At 68.3% G+C, this 21,013-nt stretch overlaps 7 protein-coding genes across 9 annotated transcripts; 3 read left to right on the top strand and 4 right to left on the bottom strand.

The window, feature by feature from the left end:
• Positions 1–71: 71 nt before the first annotated feature.
• CLP1 (cleavage factor polyribonucleotide kinase subunit 1) lies at positions 72–2,550 on the bottom strand. 2 transcript variants are annotated; one of them, XM_062495640.1, is made up of 2 exons: positions 1,594–2,550; positions 72–864 (listed from the first exon to the last, which is right to left on the bottom strand). In XM_062495640.1, exons 1-2 carry the CDS (start codon positions 2,197–2,199, stop codon positions 193–195), a joined length of 1,278 nt encoding a protein of 425 aa, XP_062351624.1. In that variant the 5' UTR covers positions 2,200–2,550; the 3' UTR covers positions 72–192. The 2 variants fall into 2 exon arrangements, with proteins under 2 accessions (XP_062351624.1, XP_062351625.1); XM_062495641.1 differs by having other exon boundaries at positions 1,786–2,550.
• A 320-nt stretch (positions 2,551–2,870) lies between these two features.
• Positions 2,871–5,066, top strand: YPEL4 (yippee like 4). Its single transcript, XM_062495643.1, has 5 exons — positions 2,871–2,891; positions 3,534–3,839; positions 4,325–4,368; positions 4,470–4,578; positions 4,821–5,066. The coding sequence occupies exons 2-5, from the start codon at positions 3,693–3,695 to the stop codon at positions 4,908–4,910; spliced, it is 390 nt and encodes a 129-aa protein (XP_062351627.1). The 5' UTR covers positions 2,871–2,891; positions 3,534–3,692; the 3' UTR covers positions 4,911–5,066.
• A 162-nt stretch (positions 5,067–5,228) lies between these two features.
• SERPING1 (serpin family G member 1) lies at positions 5,229–8,769 on the bottom strand. The gene is made up of 9 exons (XM_062494896.1): positions 8,699–8,769; positions 8,418–8,483; positions 8,176–8,245; positions 7,596–8,058; positions 7,372–7,509; positions 7,087–7,290; positions 6,830–6,972; positions 6,325–6,544; positions 5,229–5,817 (listed from the first exon to the last, which is right to left on the bottom strand). The coding sequence occupies exons 1-9, from the start codon at positions 8,767–8,769 to the stop codon at positions 5,570–5,572; spliced, it is 1,623 nt and encodes a 540-aa protein (XP_062350880.1). The 3' UTR covers positions 5,229–5,569.
• Positions 8,770–8,792: 23 nt separating this feature from the next.
• Positions 8,793–10,397, top strand: UBE2L6 (ubiquitin conjugating enzyme E2 L6). Of its 2 annotated transcripts, XM_062494897.1 has the most exons (4): positions 8,793–8,816; positions 9,423–9,512; positions 9,912–10,098; positions 10,174–10,397. In XM_062494897.1, exons 1-4 carry the CDS (start codon positions 8,796–8,798, stop codon positions 10,326–10,328), a joined length of 453 nt encoding a protein of 150 aa, XP_062350881.1. In that variant the 5' UTR covers positions 8,793–8,795; the 3' UTR covers positions 10,329–10,397. The 2 variants fall into 2 exon arrangements, with proteins under 2 accessions (XP_062350881.1, XP_062350882.1); XM_062494898.1 differs by lacking the exon at positions 8,793–8,816 and having other exon boundaries at positions 9,114–9,512; positions 10,022–10,098.
• Positions 10,398–10,629: 232 nt separating this feature from the next.
• SMTNL1 (smoothelin like 1) lies at positions 10,630–13,066 on the bottom strand. The gene is made up of 7 exons (XM_062494624.1): positions 12,422–13,066; positions 12,118–12,259; positions 11,926–11,959; positions 11,691–11,831; positions 11,079–11,181; positions 10,853–11,004; positions 10,630–10,774 (listed from the first exon to the last, which is right to left on the bottom strand). Exons 1-7 carry the CDS (start codon positions 13,064–13,066, stop codon positions 10,630–10,632), a joined length of 1,362 nt encoding a protein of 453 aa, XP_062350608.1.
• A 1,254-nt stretch (positions 13,067–14,320) lies between these two features.
• On the top strand, positions 14,321–15,244 carry TIMM10 (translocase of inner mitochondrial membrane 10). The gene is made up of 2 exons (XM_062495305.1): positions 14,321–14,490; positions 14,990–15,244. The coding sequence occupies exons 1-2, from the start codon at positions 14,420–14,422 to the stop codon at positions 15,189–15,191; spliced, it is 273 nt and encodes a 90-aa protein (XP_062351289.1). The 5' UTR covers positions 14,321–14,419; the 3' UTR covers positions 15,192–15,244.
• A 1,243-nt stretch (positions 15,245–16,487) lies between these two features.
• Positions 16,488–20,296, bottom strand: RTN4RL2 (reticulon 4 receptor like 2). Its single transcript, XM_062495298.1, has 3 exons — positions 20,263–20,296; positions 17,630–18,117; positions 16,488–17,228 (listed from the first exon to the last, which is right to left on the bottom strand). The coding sequence occupies exons 1-3, from the start codon at positions 20,294–20,296 to the stop codon at positions 16,488–16,490; spliced, it is 1,263 nt and encodes a 420-aa protein (XP_062351282.1).
• Positions 20,297–21,013: the final 717 nt, after the last annotated feature.

Genomic DNA, 21,013 nt, shown 5'->3' with positions numbered 1-21,013 from the left:
AATCCTCCCTCCCCTCGGGGACACACCCCCCCCCCCCCCCCCCCCCCCTCAGCTAGACGCTCACCAGCGGCAAAGGCTTCCAGATTTAATAGCAAACCATACAAAAAGTATAAAACCAAAGGGCGGGTGCACCGCACTGGGGGACGAGGAGGGGGCACAGACATTAGGAAGAGAGCATATCCTGCCCTTCCCCTACTTGAGGTCCATGAAGCGAATGTCCATGATGAGCAGGAAGTTCTTGGGGAGGGGGCGCGGAGCTGGGGACAACACGGTGAAGACCTGGCGTTCCAGGTCCACACCAGTGACCACAATGAAGCCGGCCACGCTGGTCTCGGAGATGTTGTCGTCAGGGCTGTCGGCGGTGCTGACGCTCAGCAGGTGGTGCACCATGTCCCGCCCCGGTGTCACCGGCACCAGCTTCAGTTGGTTGTCCTCCTGGGACATTCCCAGTGGCAGGCACGAGTCCGGGATGGTGGGTGCACCCACCTTGTAGATCTTGACATCAGAGAACTTGACATCAAAGGCGTGGGGGTAGAAGCAGCCGCGGAAGCCGTAGAAGTACTCGCGGATACGCTCGTCCCGGCATTCCCGGCGGAAGTCCTTGGAGCGCTCCACCACGCCGCCAGACTTTGGCAGCAGCACGGTGCGCACAAAGTGGGGCAGGTCCCGCTTGAGCTCGTTGTAAAGGCGCTCTTGGTCCAGCACCACCACCACATCCACCTCGAAGGCGGAGGCGGCGTGCACCAGCGCCTGGTAGCCTGAGCTCTTGACCCAGCCGCAGGTGTTGATGACGCAGCCGCTCACCGATGCCCGCCGGTTCACCTCGCACCGCTGGTTGAAGACGTCGGCCAGGCACGAAGTGATCTGTGGGAGGAGGGGTCACACAGGTCCCCACGCTCCCCCCCAGATCTTCAGAACCCTCAAGGCCTGGATTCTGGGTGGCCACCCAGGGCAAAATTGTGGAATGATCTGGGCTGGAATGGACCTTAAACCCCATCCAACTCCCTATGGCAGGGATACCTTCCACCAGCCCAAGCTCCTCCAAGCCCCATCCACCCTGGCCTTGGGCACTTCTAGGGATGGGGCATCCGCAGCCTCTCTAGACAACACTGAAGGGCTTCACTGTTCTCACAGTAAAATAATTTCTTCCCAATATCCAGCCTAAATCTTTCCTCTCACTGTGAACCCATTCTACCCCATTCTATCATTCCAGATCCTGACAAGAATCCCTCTCCAGCTTCCCTGTAGCCCCTCAGGATGGAAAAGGCTGCTCTGAGGTCACCACACAAACTTTCCTCCTCCAGGTTGAACTGCCCCACCTCTCCCAGCCTGTCTCCATAGGGGAGGTGCTCCAGTGCCCTTATACAACTTTGTGTTCTCCTCTGGATTCCCTTCCAATCTTGATCCAATAGCTGGGAAGGGGTGGCTGCCTGTGCAGGAGGCTATAGATGTTTATGAAACACGTTGTGCTGACCCCAAACAGCAGCAGCGGGAGCATCCCGCGGATTCAGACACCCCACAGCATATGGCAGGGGGAAAGCCTGAGGAAATCTGAGGCCAGATCCAACCCGGGGCGAGCCTTGTTGAACTCACCTTGTTGTAGAGTTTGATGTTGGTGCCGGGCGTGGTGGAGCCGAAGTGGTAGACGAGGGGGGCCTGCAGGGAGAATCCCTCCTCCACGTCAGCCGGGCGCTCGATGTACAGCGCGCCCATGGTGCCGGGGATGGACACCGAGCCCTGCCCGACGTCCAGCTCCACGAAGGTGGGCCGGCGGCCCAGGCGCACGGCGTAGTTAAGCAGCAGGCGGCACACAGTGGTCTTGCCCACGTCGGTGGGCCCCACCACCATGACGCGGGGCCCTCGCTCGTCCTCCCGCTCGGCCTGGCGCCGCATCTGCTCCAGCGCCGTGTGCGTGTTCAGGTACAGCAGCATTGGCGTGTCCCGGGACACGTAGGCCACCTCGGTGCGGCCGCTGAGCTGCACGGTACAGCCGTGCCACGTGAACACGGCCACCTTGGCGCCCGCGTCGAACGTGAACTTCTTGTTGCGGGTGAGCTCGGTGCCGAACACCTCGGCCATGCCGGTCAGCAGCTCCAGCTGCACCGTCTGCGCCGCCTCCACCTCGAACCGCAGCTCCGTCTCCCTCTCCAGCTCGAACTTGGCCACCTGCTTCTTCTCCTCGCCGCCATCGTCCGCCATGACGGCGACGCAGGGGTCCCGGGCCCGGTGCCCCCGCCCGCCGCGGGCGCGACGGAAGTGACGTCAATAAGTGCACCGGGAGACCGGGTGGCCGCGATCACGTGGGGGTATCTGAGTCACGTGGGCAGGGGCGTGTCTTGTGCGGTTCCCGGTTGTCATTTGCATCTCATTTGCATATCGCCCGCGGCCCCTCCTCTACTTTATACGTCATTACAGTGGTGCCCTCCTTCTCCCTTTCCCGATACCTCGGGATGAGTCCGGGACGCGTCTGCATGACGTTCGCATGACATTTACACGGAGTCACACATGCCGCCCCCCACCCCCCGCCTGATTTACATCTCACAGGGGTGACACGGGGTACGCGATGGGACATGAGGGGCCAGGGACACGGGGAGGGACACTGGGGACAAGGCAGAACACGGGGGCATGAGGGGACACGAGAGACACGGAGGGCCAGGGTAGCCACAGGAACATGAGGGAGCCGGAGGTGCCCCGGCGGCCGCAGCGCATCCCCGGCGGCCGGGCTGACGTCGGAGGGCCGTGCGGTGACGTCACGGCGGCGGTGGCGGGTGGTGACGTCACGCCCGCGGGATGAGTCACGGTGCCGTGATGCGGCTCCCGGACGCGCAGGGGCCCCCCCGCGCCCGCCCCGGGGACAGCAGCGCCAGCGGCAGCGGGGACAGCGGCAGGCGGTGAGCAGCTCCGGGGAACCGCGGAACCCGGTACCCCCCCATCGTGTCCCCCAGAGACCCCCAAAGCCCCACCGAGCGTCCCCGTCGTGTCCCCCAGCGCTCCTGACACTGCCTCCCCACGGCGTTACCCCTGTTCTCCTTCACCGCTACCGCAAATATCCCCCCCGCAGCACCCTCTCGCCTCTCGGGGACCCCCGTCATCCCTACCAGGACCCACAGTCTACCCCTTGGGACCCCATCATCGTACTTTGGAACCCTCATCAACCCCCCGCGAGGATCCCCATCATCTCCCCGTCGGGTCTCCCATTACCTTTCCTCCTGTTCCCTATTCACCCCCCCTCGGAACCCACAGTTTTCCCCCCCTATCATCTCCCCGGGGACCCCCACTCCTTAGCGACTCCCAGACGCTTCGAGAAGAGACCCCAGACCCAGCTTGAGACGACCCCCGTCTCCCCCAGTCCCTCGGGACCCGCTTCCCCCCCCCCCCCCCCCCCGGCCCCGGCTCTCGGTTTTCCCGCTGCCTGTCACTCCTGCGATGAACCGCCCGGTCTCAGCCGGCTCAGGACGTGGAGTGCCCACACCTGGAAGATTAAGAGGGGGGGGGGGGGGTCTTCCCTCACCGCCCCCCTTCCCTCTTCGCAGGCCGCCCCCGTTTTCCGCCTCCTTCTGCCGGGGGGCCCCGGCGGAGCCCCCCGAGCCCGTCCGGGCGGGACGGCGGGTCTGGGCGCACTGCTGCGCTGCTTCCCCTGCGAGCGGCTGTGCGGGGGCTGCGCGGTGCCCCCCGGGGCGCTGCCCCCGGCCATGCCGCCCCCGGCCCGCCGCCGCCTGCCCCCGGCCGCCCGCCTGCCCCCGCGCACCTTCCGCAGTTACCTGCCGCGCTCCCACCGCACCTACAGCTGCGTCCACTGCCGGGCGCACCTGGCCCGCCACGAGGAGCTCATCTCCAAGGTGCCACCGCCGGGCTGCGTGGGGACTGACCCTCGTTGCTGGCACAGTGGGAGTCCCCCTTGTCGTGTCCCCGAGGGGGAGGTCTTAGCGGGTGTCCCTTCGCCGTGTCCCCGGAGTGTTGAGTTTCTCCCCATGGTGCCCGTGGCGTGTCCAGCGTCCACCCCTGTGGTGTCCCCAGGGTGGGGAGTGCTCCCCCTGTGGTGTCCCGAGATGAGGACATTCCCACGGTGGCCAGTATTGCCCCGAGGCAGGAAGCATCCTCCCCACACCCCCTCACGGCCTGGTGTGCTGGGGGTGGCAGGTGACCCACATGGTGCTCCCAGGGAGGTGACCGTCTCCCACTCAGTGTCCCCGAGTTGGCAGGTGTCCCCCTGAGCTGTCCCCAGGCTGGTGGCAGTGCAGCAGAATGGGAGTAGGAGGATGTGGAGTGAGGGGTGCCAGGGGATGTGGGCGACCCACCAGTGACACTCACCGTGTCCCCACAGTCCTTCCAGGGCAGCCACGGCCGTGCTTACCTGTTCAACTCCGTGTGAGTACTGGGGGCACCGGGGATGGCAACGGGGAGGGGGAGCCCCGGGGGTCCCTGGGCTGGCTGTGCCGAGCCTGTGGGACACCCTACTCTCGGTGCAGGGTGAACGTGGGGTGCGGCCCAGCTGAGCAGCGGCTGCTGCTGACGGGGCTGCACTCGGTGGCCGATATCTTCTGCCAGAGCTGCAAGACCACCCTGGGCTGGAAATACGTGAGTGCCCCCCAGCTGGGACCCCCCACCTGCTGCAGACACTGCCCAGGGGCCCCAACCCGTGTCTGCACACCCCAACACCTACATGGGTATCCCTGGGCACCCCAATACCTGCCTGGGCACCCCAAAATCTGCCATGGGCATCCCTGGACGCACCAAACCTTTGCTGTGGACACCCCAAAGCCTTGGGGAAGGCAGCACCCATCGGGGAATGGGGGGCTGACACTGTGTCCCCCCCGCAGGAACAGGCATTCGAGAGCAGCCAGAAATACAAGGAGGGGAAGTTCATCATCGAGATGTCGCACATGGTGAAGGAGAACGGCTGGGACTGACGCGGGGGCGCAGTTGGGACTTGGGGGGCACGTGGGGGCGCGCTGGGTGACCCCCTCCTTGTCGCCTTCCCTGTGCCCCCCGGTGTCCCCTGGGTGGCACCAGCCGCGGGGGTTGCGGGGCTTTTCTAGGGCAATAAAGGCTTTTTTTTTTAGGAAGGTGCTGTTTGTCACTTGCCCCCGGCTCTGCCACCACCCCTGGCACACAGCCCGGCACAGAGTGGGGGTCCCTGGTGGCCCCCGCCTGTTCCTTCCCCTCCTCACATGCAGGACGCGAGAGGTGGTTGGTGCATTTATTTGAACCCCAAGCTGGCGGGGAAACTGAGGCACGGGAGGAACAGGAACCCCCTGGTGCCGTGGGGAGCTGGGGCGTGTGAAGGGTGAGGAGATGGGAAGGGAAGAGGGGGAGATGGGAGGGAGGAAGCAGGGAGGGAGGGAGGAGAGGAGAAGAAGGAGGGACAAGGGATGCAGAGAGAAGAACGGAGGAAGGAAGGGAGGGATGAGGGGAGGGAGGAGGGACAAGGGAAGGAAGGATGGGAGGAGTGAGAGGAAAGGAGTAAAGGAGAGAGGGAAGGAGGGAAGCAGGGATAGAGGAAGAGGAGGAGGCGAGAGGGAAGGATGGAGGGATGGGAGGAGGGAGGACATGGACAGGAGGGACAGAGTCAGGGCTGGGGGTCGCTGAGACGGCCCATGAAGACGGGGAACTCGCCGGTGTTGTGCCAGAGGACGAAGAGGAAGGGGCGCAGGGCTTCCAGCACCAGGGCCGAGCGCGCCACCGAGGTGGCCATGGCCGCCGCCGCCTCCACGCCGGCCTCGTCCAGTGCCAGCACCGCCCGATGCTGCGCCGTGTCCACCGCGGCCGGGCCCCGCGCCAGCCCGCACAGCTCCGCATCCAGGAACAGCCCGAAGTCTGCGGCACCGAGCCTCAGCGCCACTCCCGCGGCACAGCGGGGGCCGAGGGGACACCAAGGGGACCCCGGGACACAAGGGATCCAGAGAAAACCAGAGGAACGGGGACATGGAGACGCAGGGACACAAGGGGGAGTGGGGGTAGAGGATAAACCCGGACACAACGGGGACACTGGAGGGCGCCAGGGGACACTCAGGGATATGGGATGTTTGGGCCGCTGGGAACTTGAGAGACGGCACGGATAATTTGGGGGACGGTGGGATGTAAGGGGACATTAGGTGCGCTGGGGAGAACAGAGCACATCCGGGACACTGGGGACATGGGGGACACCAGGGACACGGGAGTGTGGGGGGGACTTAGGGGAAACCAAGGAATACCAGGGACATCGTGGTGTTTGGGGACCCTGGGGAAAATGACCCCCGGGGAAGGGGGCCGTGACACCCTGCAGGGAGCAACGTGACCCCGCAGCCCTCCCAGCCGCTGTGGTGCCATCAGAGGCGTCCTTACCCATGTCGTGGACCAGAGGCACCACGTCCAGGGCGATGTCGAGGTGCAGGCGGGGCAGGGACAGCGCGGTGGCCCGGGGCGGGGTGCGGGCCGCCCGCCGTAGCAGCGCCAGGAAGGTCGCGGGGTCCAGAGCCCGCTCCAGGGTCTCCAGAGGCTCCAGGGGCCCCCGTGGCATCAGCACCACGAGGCTCAGCCCCCCGTTCATCTCCAGCCGCCCCACCTGTGGGGCAGACCGCCACCTAAGGGCCACCCCATGGACCGGCAACCCCACAGTGCCACCAAGGAGGTGCCTAGAATCCCTCAAAGTCTCAGGGGGGCGAGGTCGCAGCCTGTGCCCCTTTCAGCGCCAGCGGAGTGACAACAGCCCGGCACCCTTCCCGAGTGCCACAGGAGTTATATCACAGCCTGGCATTCCTCCTTAGTGCCACTGGGATGACATCATGCCCTTATGCTACCCATCAGTGAGCCCCCCGGATCCCAAGCATCGATCCCGGCCAAGGGGTACCTGGACCTGCAGGCGGGAATCGGTGAAGGAGGCCACCGGATACTTGGAGCTGGTCATGGTGGGCACCTTGCGTGGGGGATGCCCCGGCCGCAGGAATGGCAGCAGCACCGTCTTCTTGCGGTCCAGCGGCGTGCGCCAGGCGGCTGTGGGGACACGGCACCGCGGCTGGGGGGCGAGGGGCACCGGGGGCCGCACCGGGCGGCCTCAGCCCCGCGTCCCGTGCTCGGGGGGATGCCCAGAGGATGGCGGGGCCGTACCGCGCAGGTGGACGGCGCTGAGCAGCAGCAGGCTGGGCTCGGGGGGCAGCGCGGACAGCAGCGTGGGCAGCAGCCCCTTGCTGGCCTCCCGCGCCCAGGCGTTGATGCGCTGCAAGTCCAGGCTCTCGTTGCCGCTCAGGGCGTACGGGCGGGCGCCGTAGAAGCGAAGGGAGTCGTTGAGGAAGCGGGGCCGGAGGTGCAGCTCTGCGGGGCGGTACGGTCCCGGTGTCAGTCCGGGTGTACAGCCGGCAGCGCCGCCCCACTGGCTCCCGGTGCCTGCCTCACCTGGGTGGTAGAAGATCTGGGCGGCCGAGAAGAGGCCTGGCGTGCTGGTCAGCTGCTGCAGGGCGCCGTGCACGCAGTCCAGCCCCTCCGGGTACGCCAGGAGGGCAGCCAGACGCTCCTGGGTTTCTCCGCGGGCACCTGCGGGCACAGGGGATGCTCAGCGACGTGCCCCGGCTGGGACAGCGGTGACACGGTGGTGCCGGTGGCCACGGGCAGCCCCTCACCCAGCAGCAGGTGCGAGAGCCCCGTGGCGACGTTGATGGGTGAGAAGAGCAGGTTGGCATCGGGCTCGGCAGCCTCTGCCATGTGCTGGTAGAAGCGGAGGGCAAAGGTGACCACAGCCTCGGCCACGGCAGCCCGCTGCTCGCCCGTGGGCTCCCCACAGGTGTCAGTCGGCTCCTCGTCCCCAGGGCACGGTGGGGCGCTGGTGCCAGGTGTGGGCACTGCCGTGGTTCCATTGGCTGCAGTGTCCAGCTCCTCCAGTGCTCCCTCCGGCGCTGTGGGGCTGGGGGCATCGGTGACATCCCAGCCAGGCAGCCCCTCGGGGTGGGCGCTGGAGGTGGGCACAGGCAGGACGGAGGCCCCCATGTCCTTTGAGGGAGCTGGGGTACGAGCAGGGGGCACAGGTGGTGTCGGGGGCTCTCTGAGCAGTGTCATGCAGCTGGGAGAGGTCTCCAGAGTGAGCACCTGGGCACAGGGACTTATTTGAGGGGGGGCATGGAGCACCTGTGTGGGGAACTGAGGTGAGGGGGGGTGTAGAGAGGTGTCGGGCACAGGGAGCCCTTGTCCCTGGGCCACACTTACCGGGGTGACAGTGACCATGGCTGCTGCCACTAGCCACGCCAGAGGTAGCCAGAGTCTCTTGGTGGGCATGCTGATAGAAGGGCACAGGTCAAGGACTGGACAGACACCAAACACTCCCACCCCTGCACGCCCACTCCCTGCACCACCCGCACCCCCACCCCGTGCAGCCCCCCCCCCAGGGGTGTCCCCGCTCTGTCCCCCCCGGCTGTGGGGGGTGGGAGGAGGCAGCACCCTGCGCCCACCTGGGTGCCCGGCGGGTCGGTCCCTGCTTGTCCAGCGGGCGCTGGAGGATCTGGCCGGGTCTGACCCTTCCTGGTTAAAAATTAAGGAGGTTCCCGTAAATCAGCCGGGCCGGTGATGCAGGGGCAGCCGTGGGGGACGGGCAGGGCGGTTCGGAGGCAGCCGGGACGGGGTTCCGCGTCCGTGTCCCGTTTTACTGCCGCCAGGCACTCTCTGCGCTTTCTGTCACCCAGCACCGGGGGTGACGGGGGTCGCCGGCCACCCCAGGCCCATCTGTCCCCACCCATCCGTGCCGGGGGCGCGGCCGGAGAACCCCGTTCCGCCCGCCCAGAGGCGTGACTCCACGGAGCCCATCCCCGCAGCACCGGGCACCGATCACTATGGCCGGGCGGATCGCCAAGGTGGGCACCGGGGGCACCGGGACAGGACCAGGATTCCGGCGCCGCTGCGGTACCGGCGCGGGGGTCCTGGTGTTCGCACCGGAGCAGGGACCGGGGGAACCGAGCTCGCGGTGCAGGGGTCCCGGTACCGGGGTGCGAAAGGGGGTTCTGGGGAGTGTTAGTGACAGTGCTGGGATACCGGTACCGATGCGCAGAAGAGGCAGTGCTGGGTGTGTCAGTGGCCAGTGCGGGGGTCCCGGTACCGGGGAGAGGCAGTGCTGGGGGTGTCAGTGCCCGGTGCGGGGGTCCCGGTGCCGGGGTGCGAGGCAAGCAGTACCGGGGTGGAGGGTCTCCGGTGCAGGGGTGACAAATACCCCAGCACCTTTTGGTTTCGTTTCCCCGGCGGGGCGGCCCCGCCCAGGGGTGTGTCCAACATGCTGACCCTGTCCATAAAGTTGTGCCCGATAATTAAACCCTGCCTATTAAGGCGCGGCCCGCAGGAAACCCCGCCTAGATGCTTGTCCGGCTGGAGGATTGACATATGGAGGGGTCGCTCGGGACACACCTCCACCCTAAAGGGCGACTCCCGAACGGCCCCCCCACACCTGTCCCACTCCTTCCCCGCAGGAGCTGGAGGAGGTGCGGCGCTGGGAGGGGGCCCGTGACGTGCGGCCGCTGGACGGGAATGTGCGGCGCTGGACGGGGCTTCTGTTGCCCGTACGAGGGGAGAGGGCACGGGGGAACGTGGGGGCACGGAGGGATGCGGGGAGTCCTGGGGAGCGGGGATTGTGAGGGTCCCCCTGTGCATAGGGAACATGCGGGCTTGTAGGAAGGATGTACCCCTGGGGGCATGGGAGAGGCTGGGGGCGAACTTTGGGATCGGGGCTGTCTCACTGGGTGAGGGTCTCTCTCAGGACAGAACTGGGGAGGGTCCATCTGAGGACACTGCGGGTCCTGGGCTGGGGACACTGCGTGGAGGTTCCCTTTCTGATGGGCTCGGGCTGGCACGGGGGAACTTCTACGGGGGGCACTGGGTATCAGGGCTGGACAGGGGTCCCCCCACCCGATGGATGCTGTGGCAGAGGGGGCTGAGGTGCTCCCCCCCCATCTCGGCAGAACAATCCCCCATACAACACAGGCACCTTCCGCTTCGAGCTGAGCTTCTCCCCCAACCACCCACTGGAGCCGCCCTGCGCCACCCTCCTCACCCCCATCTACCATCCCAGCGTGGACCTCGAGGGCCGCGTTTGCCAGCCCCTCACCACCCACGTGCACTGGGAACCCACCACGCGCGCCATCCAAGGTGGGCACAGCGGGGAGAGGGGCACGGTGCTGGGGGGGGGGGGGTGTGCCCCTTTTAACCCTTCCGCCCCTGCAGTGCTCCAGGACCTGCTGCTGCAGCTGGACAGCCCCGACCCCCAGCGGATGCTGCGGCTGGACGTGGCCAGGGAGCTGCAGGAGCGTCCCGAGGAGTTCCGGCGCCGGGCAGAGGAACACAGCCGGCTCCACGCCGAGCCGCGCCCCGACCCCTAGACATGATGCAATAAATCCTCTCCATCCCCTGCTCTGGCTCCGTGGTGCCTCACTGCGAGGGTGTCGGGCTCCAGGACTTGCTGCCCCCCCACATGGCAGCCCTGGGGATGTCACCCTCCTGATGGCAGAGCCAGGGCTGTGCCCCAACCTGGTGACAGTGCCCAGACTCTCACTTAGTGCCAGCGTTCCTCCCTCCAGAGTCGAGGCCACCACTGCCTGGCACCACGGCCTTTACTGCTGGGGGAAAGATCAGGGGACAAAGAGGAGGGATGGTACACATAGGGGGCTGTGGGGGACCCTCTCAGCGCTTCTTGGTCTTCACGAGCCCCTTGGCCACCAGGCAGCGGTACAGCTCCTGCACATACGTGTACACGCACTTGGCGTCGGGCACCGGCAGCCGCACCATGTCCTCCACCTCCAGCAGCGGGGCACAGCCCGCCCGCTCCCTGCGGGAAGGGACACAGCGGTCACCCGGGGTCGGGGGTGGCCGAAGGGACCGAGGGGCCGGGGCTGCTCTCACGCACTCGGCAGTGGCGAAGGCCAGGGCGAAGTTGTCCCGGCGGGCGTTGGGCTCCAGGGTGGCAAAGTCGAAAGCATCGGGGAAGAAGCTGTGCAGGAGGGCGCAGAAGGCCAGCCCGCTGCCCCAGCTCCCCGAGAAGTTCTGCACGTCCACGTGCTGTGCAGACAGAGGGGTCAGGCCACCCCCGGACCCCCCACCGGACCTCCCTGCTGCACCCCTCCTGCACTCACCGGGTACCCGCGGGTGCGGGCACGGCACCACTCCAGCAGCATCGTCTTAACCGTGGCGGCCCCCCCTGAGCGCCGCAGGTGTGGGGCTGGGCCCTTGGCAGCCCTGGGGGGACTAGGGCTGTGGAATCCCCACACACCAAAGTCCCTCATAGGGACCCCAAGTCCATCTGTGACCCCACTGCCCTATGGCTCCGGACCCCAATGCATCACTGTTCCATGGCCGCACAGCCCACCCCATCCCACCCCCCCACTGCCCTGTGGAGCCCCCCACTCCTCCCTGTATCCCTCACTGCCCCATGGCCCCCCAGTATCCCTTCTGTCCCATACCCTCCCTCACTGCCCCGTGCCCCCCAGTACTACCCCTGCCCCCCCAGTTCCCCTATGACCCCGTTGCCCTGTGCCCCCCCAATATCTCTACTGTCCCATGCCCCCACCATACCCCCAGTTTCCTTGGTACCTCCCAGTGCCTCACGGCCTTCCAACACCACCACTGCTCCATGACCCACCCATCCCATTGTCCTTGACTGTCCTATTGCACCCCAATCCCCCATTCTCTCAATGCCCCTCCTGCCCCCCACCCCTGTGCCCCCCATGGGGCCAGATCCACCTCACCCTCCGAACTTCTCCAGGATGGCAGAGCGCCCCTGTGCCCGGGACCCCACTCGTGGCCGTCCCCCAGCCCCCTCCGGCCTCAGTCTCTGCCCTGCCGAACCAGGGGCTGCCTTGTCCCGTGCTCCTGCTGCTGGAGCACCCCTGCAGGCAGATACGGGTGGGACAGCCATGAGCAGGGGTCTGTGGGGTGCCATCCCTGCGGTAGGGTACTGGGGTGCCACCTGTGGGGACACACCTCTTGCTGCCCCCCGTGTCCTCGGTGGTGCCAGCTGCAAGGAGAGAGGAGGGGTCAGAGGGGTGGAAGAGGGCACCCACAATCCCTCAAGACACCCCTGGGGCTCGAAGTCCTTTCCCATGGGAAAGATGGACACTGTGGGGCAGCAATTACCCCAGGACACTCGGGCACTATCGCCCAAATGGCTCTTACCTGTGGGGGACGTGGGGGACGTGGGGGACGTGGGGGACGTGGGGGACGTGGGGGTCGTGGGGCTGGTGGTCCCCTCTTGGGACGAGCAGGGAGGGAACTCAGGCCACAGCTCGTCATCCTCGTCCTGAAGCCAAGTGGGTTCCTGTAAGCAACAGGCAGGGTGGCACTGCCAGCGCGAGCAGTGTCACTCACACAATGTCCCTGGCACTGTCAGCCTGTCCCTGTCCTCATCTGTACCGCAGCTGCCCTCCCCACCGCCTCCTGCCCTGGCTCTGTCACCACCTCCCTTCCCAACCCTCCTCACCTGTCGGCGCCGAGTGTTGCCCGCTGCTGCCGGCGCCGCTTCTCCCCTGGTGACCTCCTCGGTACTCCCTCCGGTACCCTCCTCCGTGTCCCCGGCTGTCCCTGCCTCGGCATCGCCACCACCATCCCCAGCCTCGCCCCCGGCACCCCTGGGTATTTCTGCCCCGCCATCCCCGGCAGCCTTTCCCCCCTCGCACTCCCCTGAACCCCCCGTATCCTCCCCTTCACCCCCCGTGTTCTTCCGTTCACCCCTCGTGTCCCCTACATCGCCCCCCGCTTCCAGAGATTCCTCCCCACCCTGAGGAGTCGTCGCCTCCCCGCTGCCCTTCCCCGGCCCCGCGGCGGGGTCAGAGGGGGTGTCCGGGGTGGGGCTGACGTGGGTAGGGGTGTTGGAGGTGGGGGTGCCAGGGGCCGGGGTGTCCGAGGAGGGGGTGCCAGGGGCCGGGGTGTCCGGGGTGGGGCTGATGTGGCTAGGGGTGTTGGAGGTGGGGGTGCCAGGGGCCGGGGTGTCCGAGGAGGGGGTGCCAGCGGCCGGGGTTTCAGCGTCTCCCAGAGCTTCCATGTTGCTGCGGTCACTGCTGCAGGGACATAACGATGTCACTGGGGTGACCCCCGAAGACGCCGTGAACTTGCCCGTGCCCCCCATGGCCCCCCAGCCCGGCTAACCCCCTTCCTGCCCCTGTCCCCAAGCCCTCCTCCAGCCCTGGCACTCCCACACTGGGCACCCCAATTGCCTCACCCCGGTTCCCCCATGCCCCATCCCGACACCACAACAGCGCAGACCGGTGCTTCACGTTTTCCTACAGCCCCCGAGCCCCGAACAAACCCTCCCATTGCTCTCTTGCCCTACCTTCCCTCCCCTCCATGCCGCAGGCCCCCTTCCGACCACCCATATCCCATCCCAGCACCGCCATGTCCCTCTGCCGGCCCCATGTAACCCCTTCCCGGTCTCCCTTGCTGCCCTCCGGTGCTCCTTCCCTACGCCCCCAGCCTGCACCCTCCCGGCCGCTCCCCGTTCCACCCCCACCCGGCTTAGCCCGGGAGCCCCCCGGAGCCCCTCGCCCCGTACCCTCCGGCTGCTCCCGCTCCGCCGCCCCTGCTGCGCCCCGGCCCCCCCGCCCGGCGCTATTTTTACCCGGCGGGGGCAGGTGCCGCCTTCACTCACCGCCCACCCGCGGGGCACGCGTGGGGCCGGGCCGGACACCCGGGCATGGCCGGGGAGGGGGAAAACGCCGATAGCCCCACCCGGATAGCGGCGACACCCCAAAGGAGCCCACGCGAGGAGGGGACAGAACCCGTGCCGTGTGATCCGAGGGGCACAGGGGACACGGACACACTGGGCAGGGACAGGGATTCTTGGGGGTCACACGAGCGAGGTGAGGAACACAGACACGCAGGGGTGTACGGGGGACTCAGGTTGGGACACGGTCACACGGGGAGAACACATTCCCGGGGGGTAATGGAGGACACAGATACGTGGAGACACGGGGACAGCCCGGGCAGGACGGCGGGACACAGCACGCAGGGAGACGAGGAACAGGGGACACAGAAGGAGAGACCGAGAGAGAGGGACCCGGAGCCCCCCGGCTATGCCCGGGTAAGGTCCCGGCGATGACCACGCCCCCTCCGATATAGACACGCCCCTTTCCCATGACCACTCCCCCTTCGGGGCAAAGGCCGGGCACAGCGCGCGCTCTGCCGCTTCCCTCCCACCGCTGGACTGCCGGCGTGGTCACGCCCCCTCCCGTGGACCAATCAGCGACAGAAGTACAGCCCTGGTCCTGCCTATGGCTGCACGCGATTGGTCGGTGCCGCCAGTGGGGCGGGGCCCCTGCGCCGATGGGCGGAAGCGCGGCGCCCACGTGGTTCCTGCAGGGAGCCGCCGCCGGGTCCCGAACCGAGAGGGACCGTGGGGGTCCAACGGGGTGGATCCGAGCGGGATCGGGCCTAGAGGGACCGTGATCAGGACCGGGACTGAGCGGGGCCGGTGCTGACCGCTATGGATCCGCTGCGGGCTCAGCAGCTGGCGGCCGAACTGGAGGTTGAGATGATGGCCGACATGTACAATCGGTGCGGCCCGCCGGGAGGGGACATTGGGGTACCGGGGGCTGTCTGTGGCTTGGGGGACAATAGAGGGTGTCAGAAGCACTGGGCAACCCTGTGCTGCGGGGCTGGGGTTGAATTGGAGTGCGGGGAGTCCTAGGAGACACCTGGGAAATGCCGGGGGGGTTAACCGGAGATGCCTGAGGATGGGGGACGATGAGGGGTCCAAGGGGTGCCCGGGTGGCGATGACGAGGCATACTGGGCTTGCTGGGGTGCAGAAGCCGGGTCCCGGTCGGTGATGATGGGGGGTACAGGAAGTGTTGGGGTGCAAGAGCTGGGGGTACCGGGAATGGCGATAACGGGGGTTGCGGAGGTGCCGGGGCTGGGTCCCGGGGGTGGCGATGGTGGGGTAGAGATGCTGGGGTTCGGGGTCCTGGAGGTGGCGATGGCGGGGTACAGGGTGTGCTGGGGTGCGGGCCCGGGTCCCGGGTGGCGCGGGGCTCAGGCGCGGTGCGGTCCGTGCAGGATGACCCAGGCGTGCCACCGCAAGTGCGTCCCCCCCCACTACAAGGAGTCGGAGCTGTCCAAAGGGGAATGCGTGTGCCTGGACCGCTGTGTGGCCAAGTACCTGGAGGTGCACGAGCGGATGGGCAAGAAGCTGACGGAGCTGTCGCTGCAGGATGAGGAGCTGCTCAAGCGAATGCAGCAGGGCACCGGCACTGCCTGAACCCCCATCCCGCACCCCAATAAACCTGGGGCATCCGCTGTGCTCTCCTCGCCCCCCAAACCCACCCTGTGGCCGTGTGTTGGGGTACGTGGTTGCTGCTGGGAGCCCCCCTTGCTGTCCCCAGCTGCCACATGCGGTGTCCTTGTGGGGTGCACCCCTGGGTGCCCCCCCGGCTGCGCCCAGCCCGTGTAATCCCCCGGATTAGGCAGAGCTGGGCTGAGCCCCTTGTAATCCCCAATGGGGTGGGACAGGACTCAGCCCCTCCCTGTCTGTCTGAGCTGAGGGTCACTGGAGGGGACGGCTGGAGGACCCTGAACAGGGACACAGCGCAAAAGGGACAGGGTAGAGGGACAGCCCCAGGACACCCAGCCCCGGCTGAGGATACAAAGATGGGACCATGTGGGGACAACCCAGGGACATCTCTGCCTGGGCAAAGACCACGTGGGGACAGCCAGAGAACCACAGGGGAGGGGGCATGGGGACACCCACGTGGGAACAATCTTCATACACACAGACGGACACCCCCCCACGCCCCTGGGGACAGTTGGAGGGGACAAGGGACCCAGAGGACACAGGCACCCAGGGAGTTACACCCACTGAGGGACACCCCACGCTGTGTGAGGGACAGCAGCCGAGGGGCAGCCCGGGGGTGACACACCCAGAGGGACCGAGGGTAGGGTGAGCCGTGTCCCTGCTCCCAGAGCCCGGCAGCAGTTCCACACAGTTCCATCTGTGCGCTAGCGCCTGCGGGAAGTGGGTCAGGCTGTGCAGGGCGCGGGTGACGGCGCGGGGGTGGCTCCGCGCCCCGCGGCTCCCGTGACACCCGCCAGCACTCTGCGAGGGGTGCGGGGTGTCGGCGTCACGGGAGCCTGCGCGTCGCCGGCCCCTCGGTGGCACTGGGTGTGTGGTGCGTGTTGGGGGGGTGCATGTGGCAGCACACCCCGCAGGGGGTGTCCGTCTGTCCCTCCCCGCAGCGCCCTGCACGCCTCGCTGCCCTGCCACCCGCCGCTCCCATCAATATTTCAGGAGCAGCAGGCGGTGACCTGGAACGGCAGCGGCCCCATCTACAGCAGCCAGGCCCCGCTCTCCCAAAATAAGACCATTTTTAATAAATAATTTCCCACCTTTTGGTTCCTGTTGGGGGGTTTTCCTGCTCAGGATGGGAGGGGACCCCCTTCTGCATCCTGCAGCCCTCCACCCGCCGGCTGTTCCCCACAGTTCTTGAGGCCTCCCCTGGGGAGAAGGAGGGCACGGGTGCCCCGAGGACCCGGGAGCCCCTGGGGCGCTGAGGGGGGCTCAGAGTCGGGGCAGGAACAGAGCCAGGAGGGGCAGGAGGATGGAGGGCTGTTGGGGCGCGGCGGTGGCCATCGGGGCACAGGGGTCATGGGGACAGCTGGCGTCCTCGGGGGGCCCGCGGGAGTCACGGGACGGGGGGGGTGGCCGGGGCTGGGGTCCCCGCAGGTCGTGGGGGGGCAGCCCGTCACGGTAGAAAGCGGAGGGCGGCGCGGCCGGGAGGGTGCCCGGGCGACCCAGTGCCCGCCCCGGGGTGCCCATCACCGCCACCCCATTGCCACCACCGCCGTTGCCCTCTTCCATCTCCTCGTCTTCATCGTCCTCGGGGCAGGCGTCGAAGTCACGGGGGCGGAGGTGGCGCAGGTCGGTGCCGCGGCGGTTCGGGGGGCTGGCACACGGCACCGGGGAGCTGGAGACACGCGTGCGGCGGAACCAGGCCCAGAGCGGACGCGCACGGCAGTCGCAGGCCCAGGGGTTGGCGTTGAGGCGCAGGAACTGCAGCGAGGGCAGCGCGGCCAGCGGGTCCCCGGGCAGGGCCACCAGGCTGTTGTTGAACAGGTAGAGGATGGTGAGGCGCGCCAGCCCCCCGAAGGCGCGGCGGTGGATGGCTGCCAGCCGGTTGGCGTGCAGCAGCAGGCGGTCCAGGCTCGACAGCCCTCGGAAGACGCCCTCCGACAGCGCCCGCAGCCGGTTGCCGTGCAGGAAGAGGTGGCTCAGGTTGGCCAAGTCAGCAAAAAGGTCGTCCTGTGGGGATTGGGAGAGGGGTGGATGTGGGGTGGGGGGTCCGCAGTGCTGTTCTGTGGCCCTGCCTGATGGGCATCACTTGGAGAGCCACTGGTGTGGGCCTCACAGAGCCCTGCCATGGGTCCTAGTCCTGCCAGCATCACCGGTTACCCTCTCTTGTGTCCCTGTTCCATGAGCATCATGCAAGACCTCATCCCATGTCCCTGTCATGCTGGTGTCACTCATGGTCCTGCCCCACGGCCATCACCCTGTTCTCTCAGCATCTCCTGTCCCTGCCCAGCATTCTGGCCCTGTCAGCACCACCTTGTCTCACATCCTGTCTCCATGGCTTGTCACCCATCACCCTGCCTGATCCCACCTCTGTGCCTTGGGGGCATGGCCCACCACCCCACCTCACCCACCTGGAGGTAGAGCAGCCCGTTCTCCTGCAGGTAGAGGTACTGGAGGCTGCGGAGGCCGCGGAAGATGCCGCTGGGCAGGCTGGCCAGCCGGCACCGGTACAGGTGCAGGGCCTGGAGGCGGTGGAGGCCGTGGAAGGTGTCGGGGGCCAGGACACGGAGGTGCGGGTTGTCACCCAGGTCGAGCTCCTCCAGGGCGGGCAGGTGGCGGAAGGTGCCCGGCTGGATGGAGGAGATGTTGTTGGAGTAGAGCCAGAGGGTGACGGTGCTGGGCCCGAAGGTGCCCGCCCGCAGCGCCCCGATGACGTTGTTCTGCAGGAAGAGGCGGCGGGCGCCGGGCGGGAGCCCCGCGGGCACCGAGGAGAAGTTGTTGGCCTGGCAGCTGACGGTGGGCGGCGAGACGTAGCAGGTGCAGAGCGCGGGGCAGGCGGGAGCCCCGCCGGGCACCCACACCAGCGCCGCCAGCAGCAGCAGGGCCACCGGGCGCCCGCCTGAGGGCACAGCGGGGCGTCAGCGCGGGGCACCCCGCATCCCCGACCCCCGCGCCGCCGCCGCCCGCACCCCGCAGCCCCCCGGCAACCGTAGCCCACAGAGCCCCCCGGGGCCCTGCCCACCCTATCATCAAACCGTGGCTCCTTAGGAGAGTCACAAGGTCCTGATCATGCCATAGGATTGAGCACCCCAAGGAGGCCCCCGGGACTGTACCCAGCCTTAGGGCTATGGTTCCCCAGGAAAATCCCAAGGTCATGATAACCCCGTAGGGCTGGGCTCTCCTAGAAACCCTCCAAAGCCACACCAGTTCCATGGGGCCGTGGTTCCTCAGGAGGACGCCAAGGTCAGCACCACCCCGTAGAGCTGGACACCCCGACGTGGGGACTGTCCCCATCCTGAGAGCCATGGCCCCCAGAGACCCCCAAGGCCATGCCCACCCACACGGCCATGGTCCCTTAGGAAATCCCTAGGACCACAGTCCGCGAGGAGAACTCCAAGGTCATGACCACCCGATTTCACTGAGCGTCCCTTGCAGCCCCCAGACCCACATCGGGCTGTGCTCCCCAGAGACCCCCCAGGGCTATGCTGCTGCACAGCACCATGGATGGGCACCCCAAAAAGTGGCTGTCCACCTGCGACCTCCTGGGGCTGTTCCTGCCACTGGGGCCATGCTCCCCAGGGACTCCCAAAGCTCCCTGACCACCCCCCTGTCGTGGCCACACTCCTGCGGGATCCTGCCTGCCCCACGGTCCACCAGAACCCCCAACAAGGTCACAGACCCCTAGGACCCCCCTCACCCCAGTCTGGGGGGGGGGGGTCCGTGCCCCCTCCCCAAACGGGGCGGTGCCACGTGCGCGCGTGCCGCGGCCACGTGTGGGGCGGGGCACGCGTGGGCGCGGGCTGACGACACGCGCCGCCGCTCCGGGTGTTCAGCTTCCCCCCCCCTTCTTCCCCCCACCCCCCGCCACCCGTGTCCATCCCCCCCCCCCCCCTCAGGCTGCAACCCGAGAGCTTCATCCATAATTCAGCCCGGCGGCCTGGATCCACGCCCGGGGATGCGTGGATGCGCCCAGTCGCCGCTACCGGGGGAGGGGAGAGGAAGGAGGGGGGCGGTGGGACCCTCCGGTGCACCGGAGGTCACACCGGAGATGCACCGAAGGGTCCCACCGCCCCCTTCCCTCCCTTCCCCTCTGCCGGTGCTCCATGAGTTGGGGGGGTGCCCACCCCCCACCCACCCACGGAGGCGTCCGGCGCATCTGCTCAGCGCCGCCCCCCTCCCCCGGCGCCCCGTGCCGGCGTGCGCCCCCCACCCGCGTCCCATCTGTCACTCCCCCACGCCGCGGGCTGACTCAGTTGGGAGCTGAAGTCACCGGTTCTCAGCTTCTCCCCCCCTCCCCGGGTGCCAAACCCCCCCCACCCCGGGACTTGCGGGTACCCCAGGGACCCGCAGCACCCACCCGCGGGGTGACGCGGGCACTCCCGGCTCCCCGGCGGTGCCCACATTGTGAATTGTGGGGCGTCTCCATGCCGGGCGGGGGGTCCGGGGCTGGCACCGCATACCCCCTGGATCGTGGGGCACACCCCGCTGGGGATCGTGGGGAACCCACACTCCGGGCCGGGGATCTTGGGGTGGCACCGGGTACCCCGTGGATGGTGGAGCGCCCAGAAGCCGGGCTGTGCTCAGCAGTGCTGCTGCAGAGTGTGCCGGGGCTCCTGGGGTACCTCCACGCCGCCCCTGGGGGGCCCGGGATGGCACCGAGTACCCACGTGTCATGGGGCACCCCCCACGCTGGTTTGCGGGTCCCAAGGTGGCACCGGATACCCCGCGGGTCCGGAGACAGCCACACTTTGGGCTGGGCTGGGCTGGGCTGGCAGCAGGCACCTCGTGGGTCGGGGGCACCGTCGCGCCAGGCAGCCGGGGGTCGCGGGGGACTCGACCTGGGGTGCCCCGGGACTGCGCCCCCACGCCAGGCTGTGCGTTCCGGGGCGGCCCCGGGGTCCCCGGGAACCGGGGACTCCCCACGCACCCCGGGGCACCCACAGCCCGAGCGCCGCGGGGCACCCCGAGCCGGGACCGAGGTCTCCGGGTGTACACCCCAGGGTTCACCCGACACCCGTGGGACCCCGCCCGACCCCGCGCCTACCTGGGGGCAGGTCCCGAGCCGTGGGGGGCCGCATGGTGGGGCGGCCGCTCAGGCGCTGCCCACCCGCGGGGTCATGGCCGGTGCCGGGGGGGCTGCTCGCCCCCTTCGCCCCCGCCGCGCCGCCGGGAGCAGCAGCCGCCGCCGCCCCGGGGCATGGCACGGGTGGGCTCGGGCTCGGGCACGAGTGGGCTCGGCGCGGCGCTGCCCGCGGCTCCGTGGGGCTGAGCCCTCCCCGCGCCGCGCCTTATCCCGGGGCGGCCGCTCCGCCCCCCGCGCCGGCCCCTCCGCTTAACCCTTCCCGGGCCGGCCCGCCCCAGGCGGGACAGGGGTGGGCACGGGGACTCCCGGCGGGGACAGCGGGGACAGCGGGGGATGCGCTGCGGGCGTCCGCGGGGGACACGCCCATCGGGATTCACGAGGGGGACCCCCAATGGGGACACGCGGGTGTGATGGGCTCCCCCCACGGGGAAAGGACGCGGGGCTCGCGTGGGGAGCTGTGAGCGTGAGACACGGAGGGTGGTCTCCGTCCGTCCGTCTGTCCGTCCGTCCGTCTGTCCGTCCGTCCCTCCCTCCCTGTCCCGCGATCCTTGGACCGGCGCCGGGCTCTGGTGCCTCCCGTGGACAGCGGGACCCCGCGGGGGCTGCCCCCGGGATTGGGTGCGGCGGGGCCGGGGGTCCCACACCCAGCGAGCCGCCGGGAGGGCAGGGGGGGCGGCGATCCGCGCACCCACGCGGGACCGCGGCGCTGTTC

This window comes from Cinclus cinclus, chromosome 6, assembly GCF_963662255.1.
Source record: "Cinclus cinclus chromosome 6, bCinCin1.1, whole genome shotgun sequence".
Lineage (NCBI taxonomy): Eukaryota > Metazoa > Chordata > Aves > Passeriformes > Cinclidae > Cinclus > Cinclus cinclus.
This window is presented reverse-complemented; position numbering and strand designations above follow the sequence as displayed.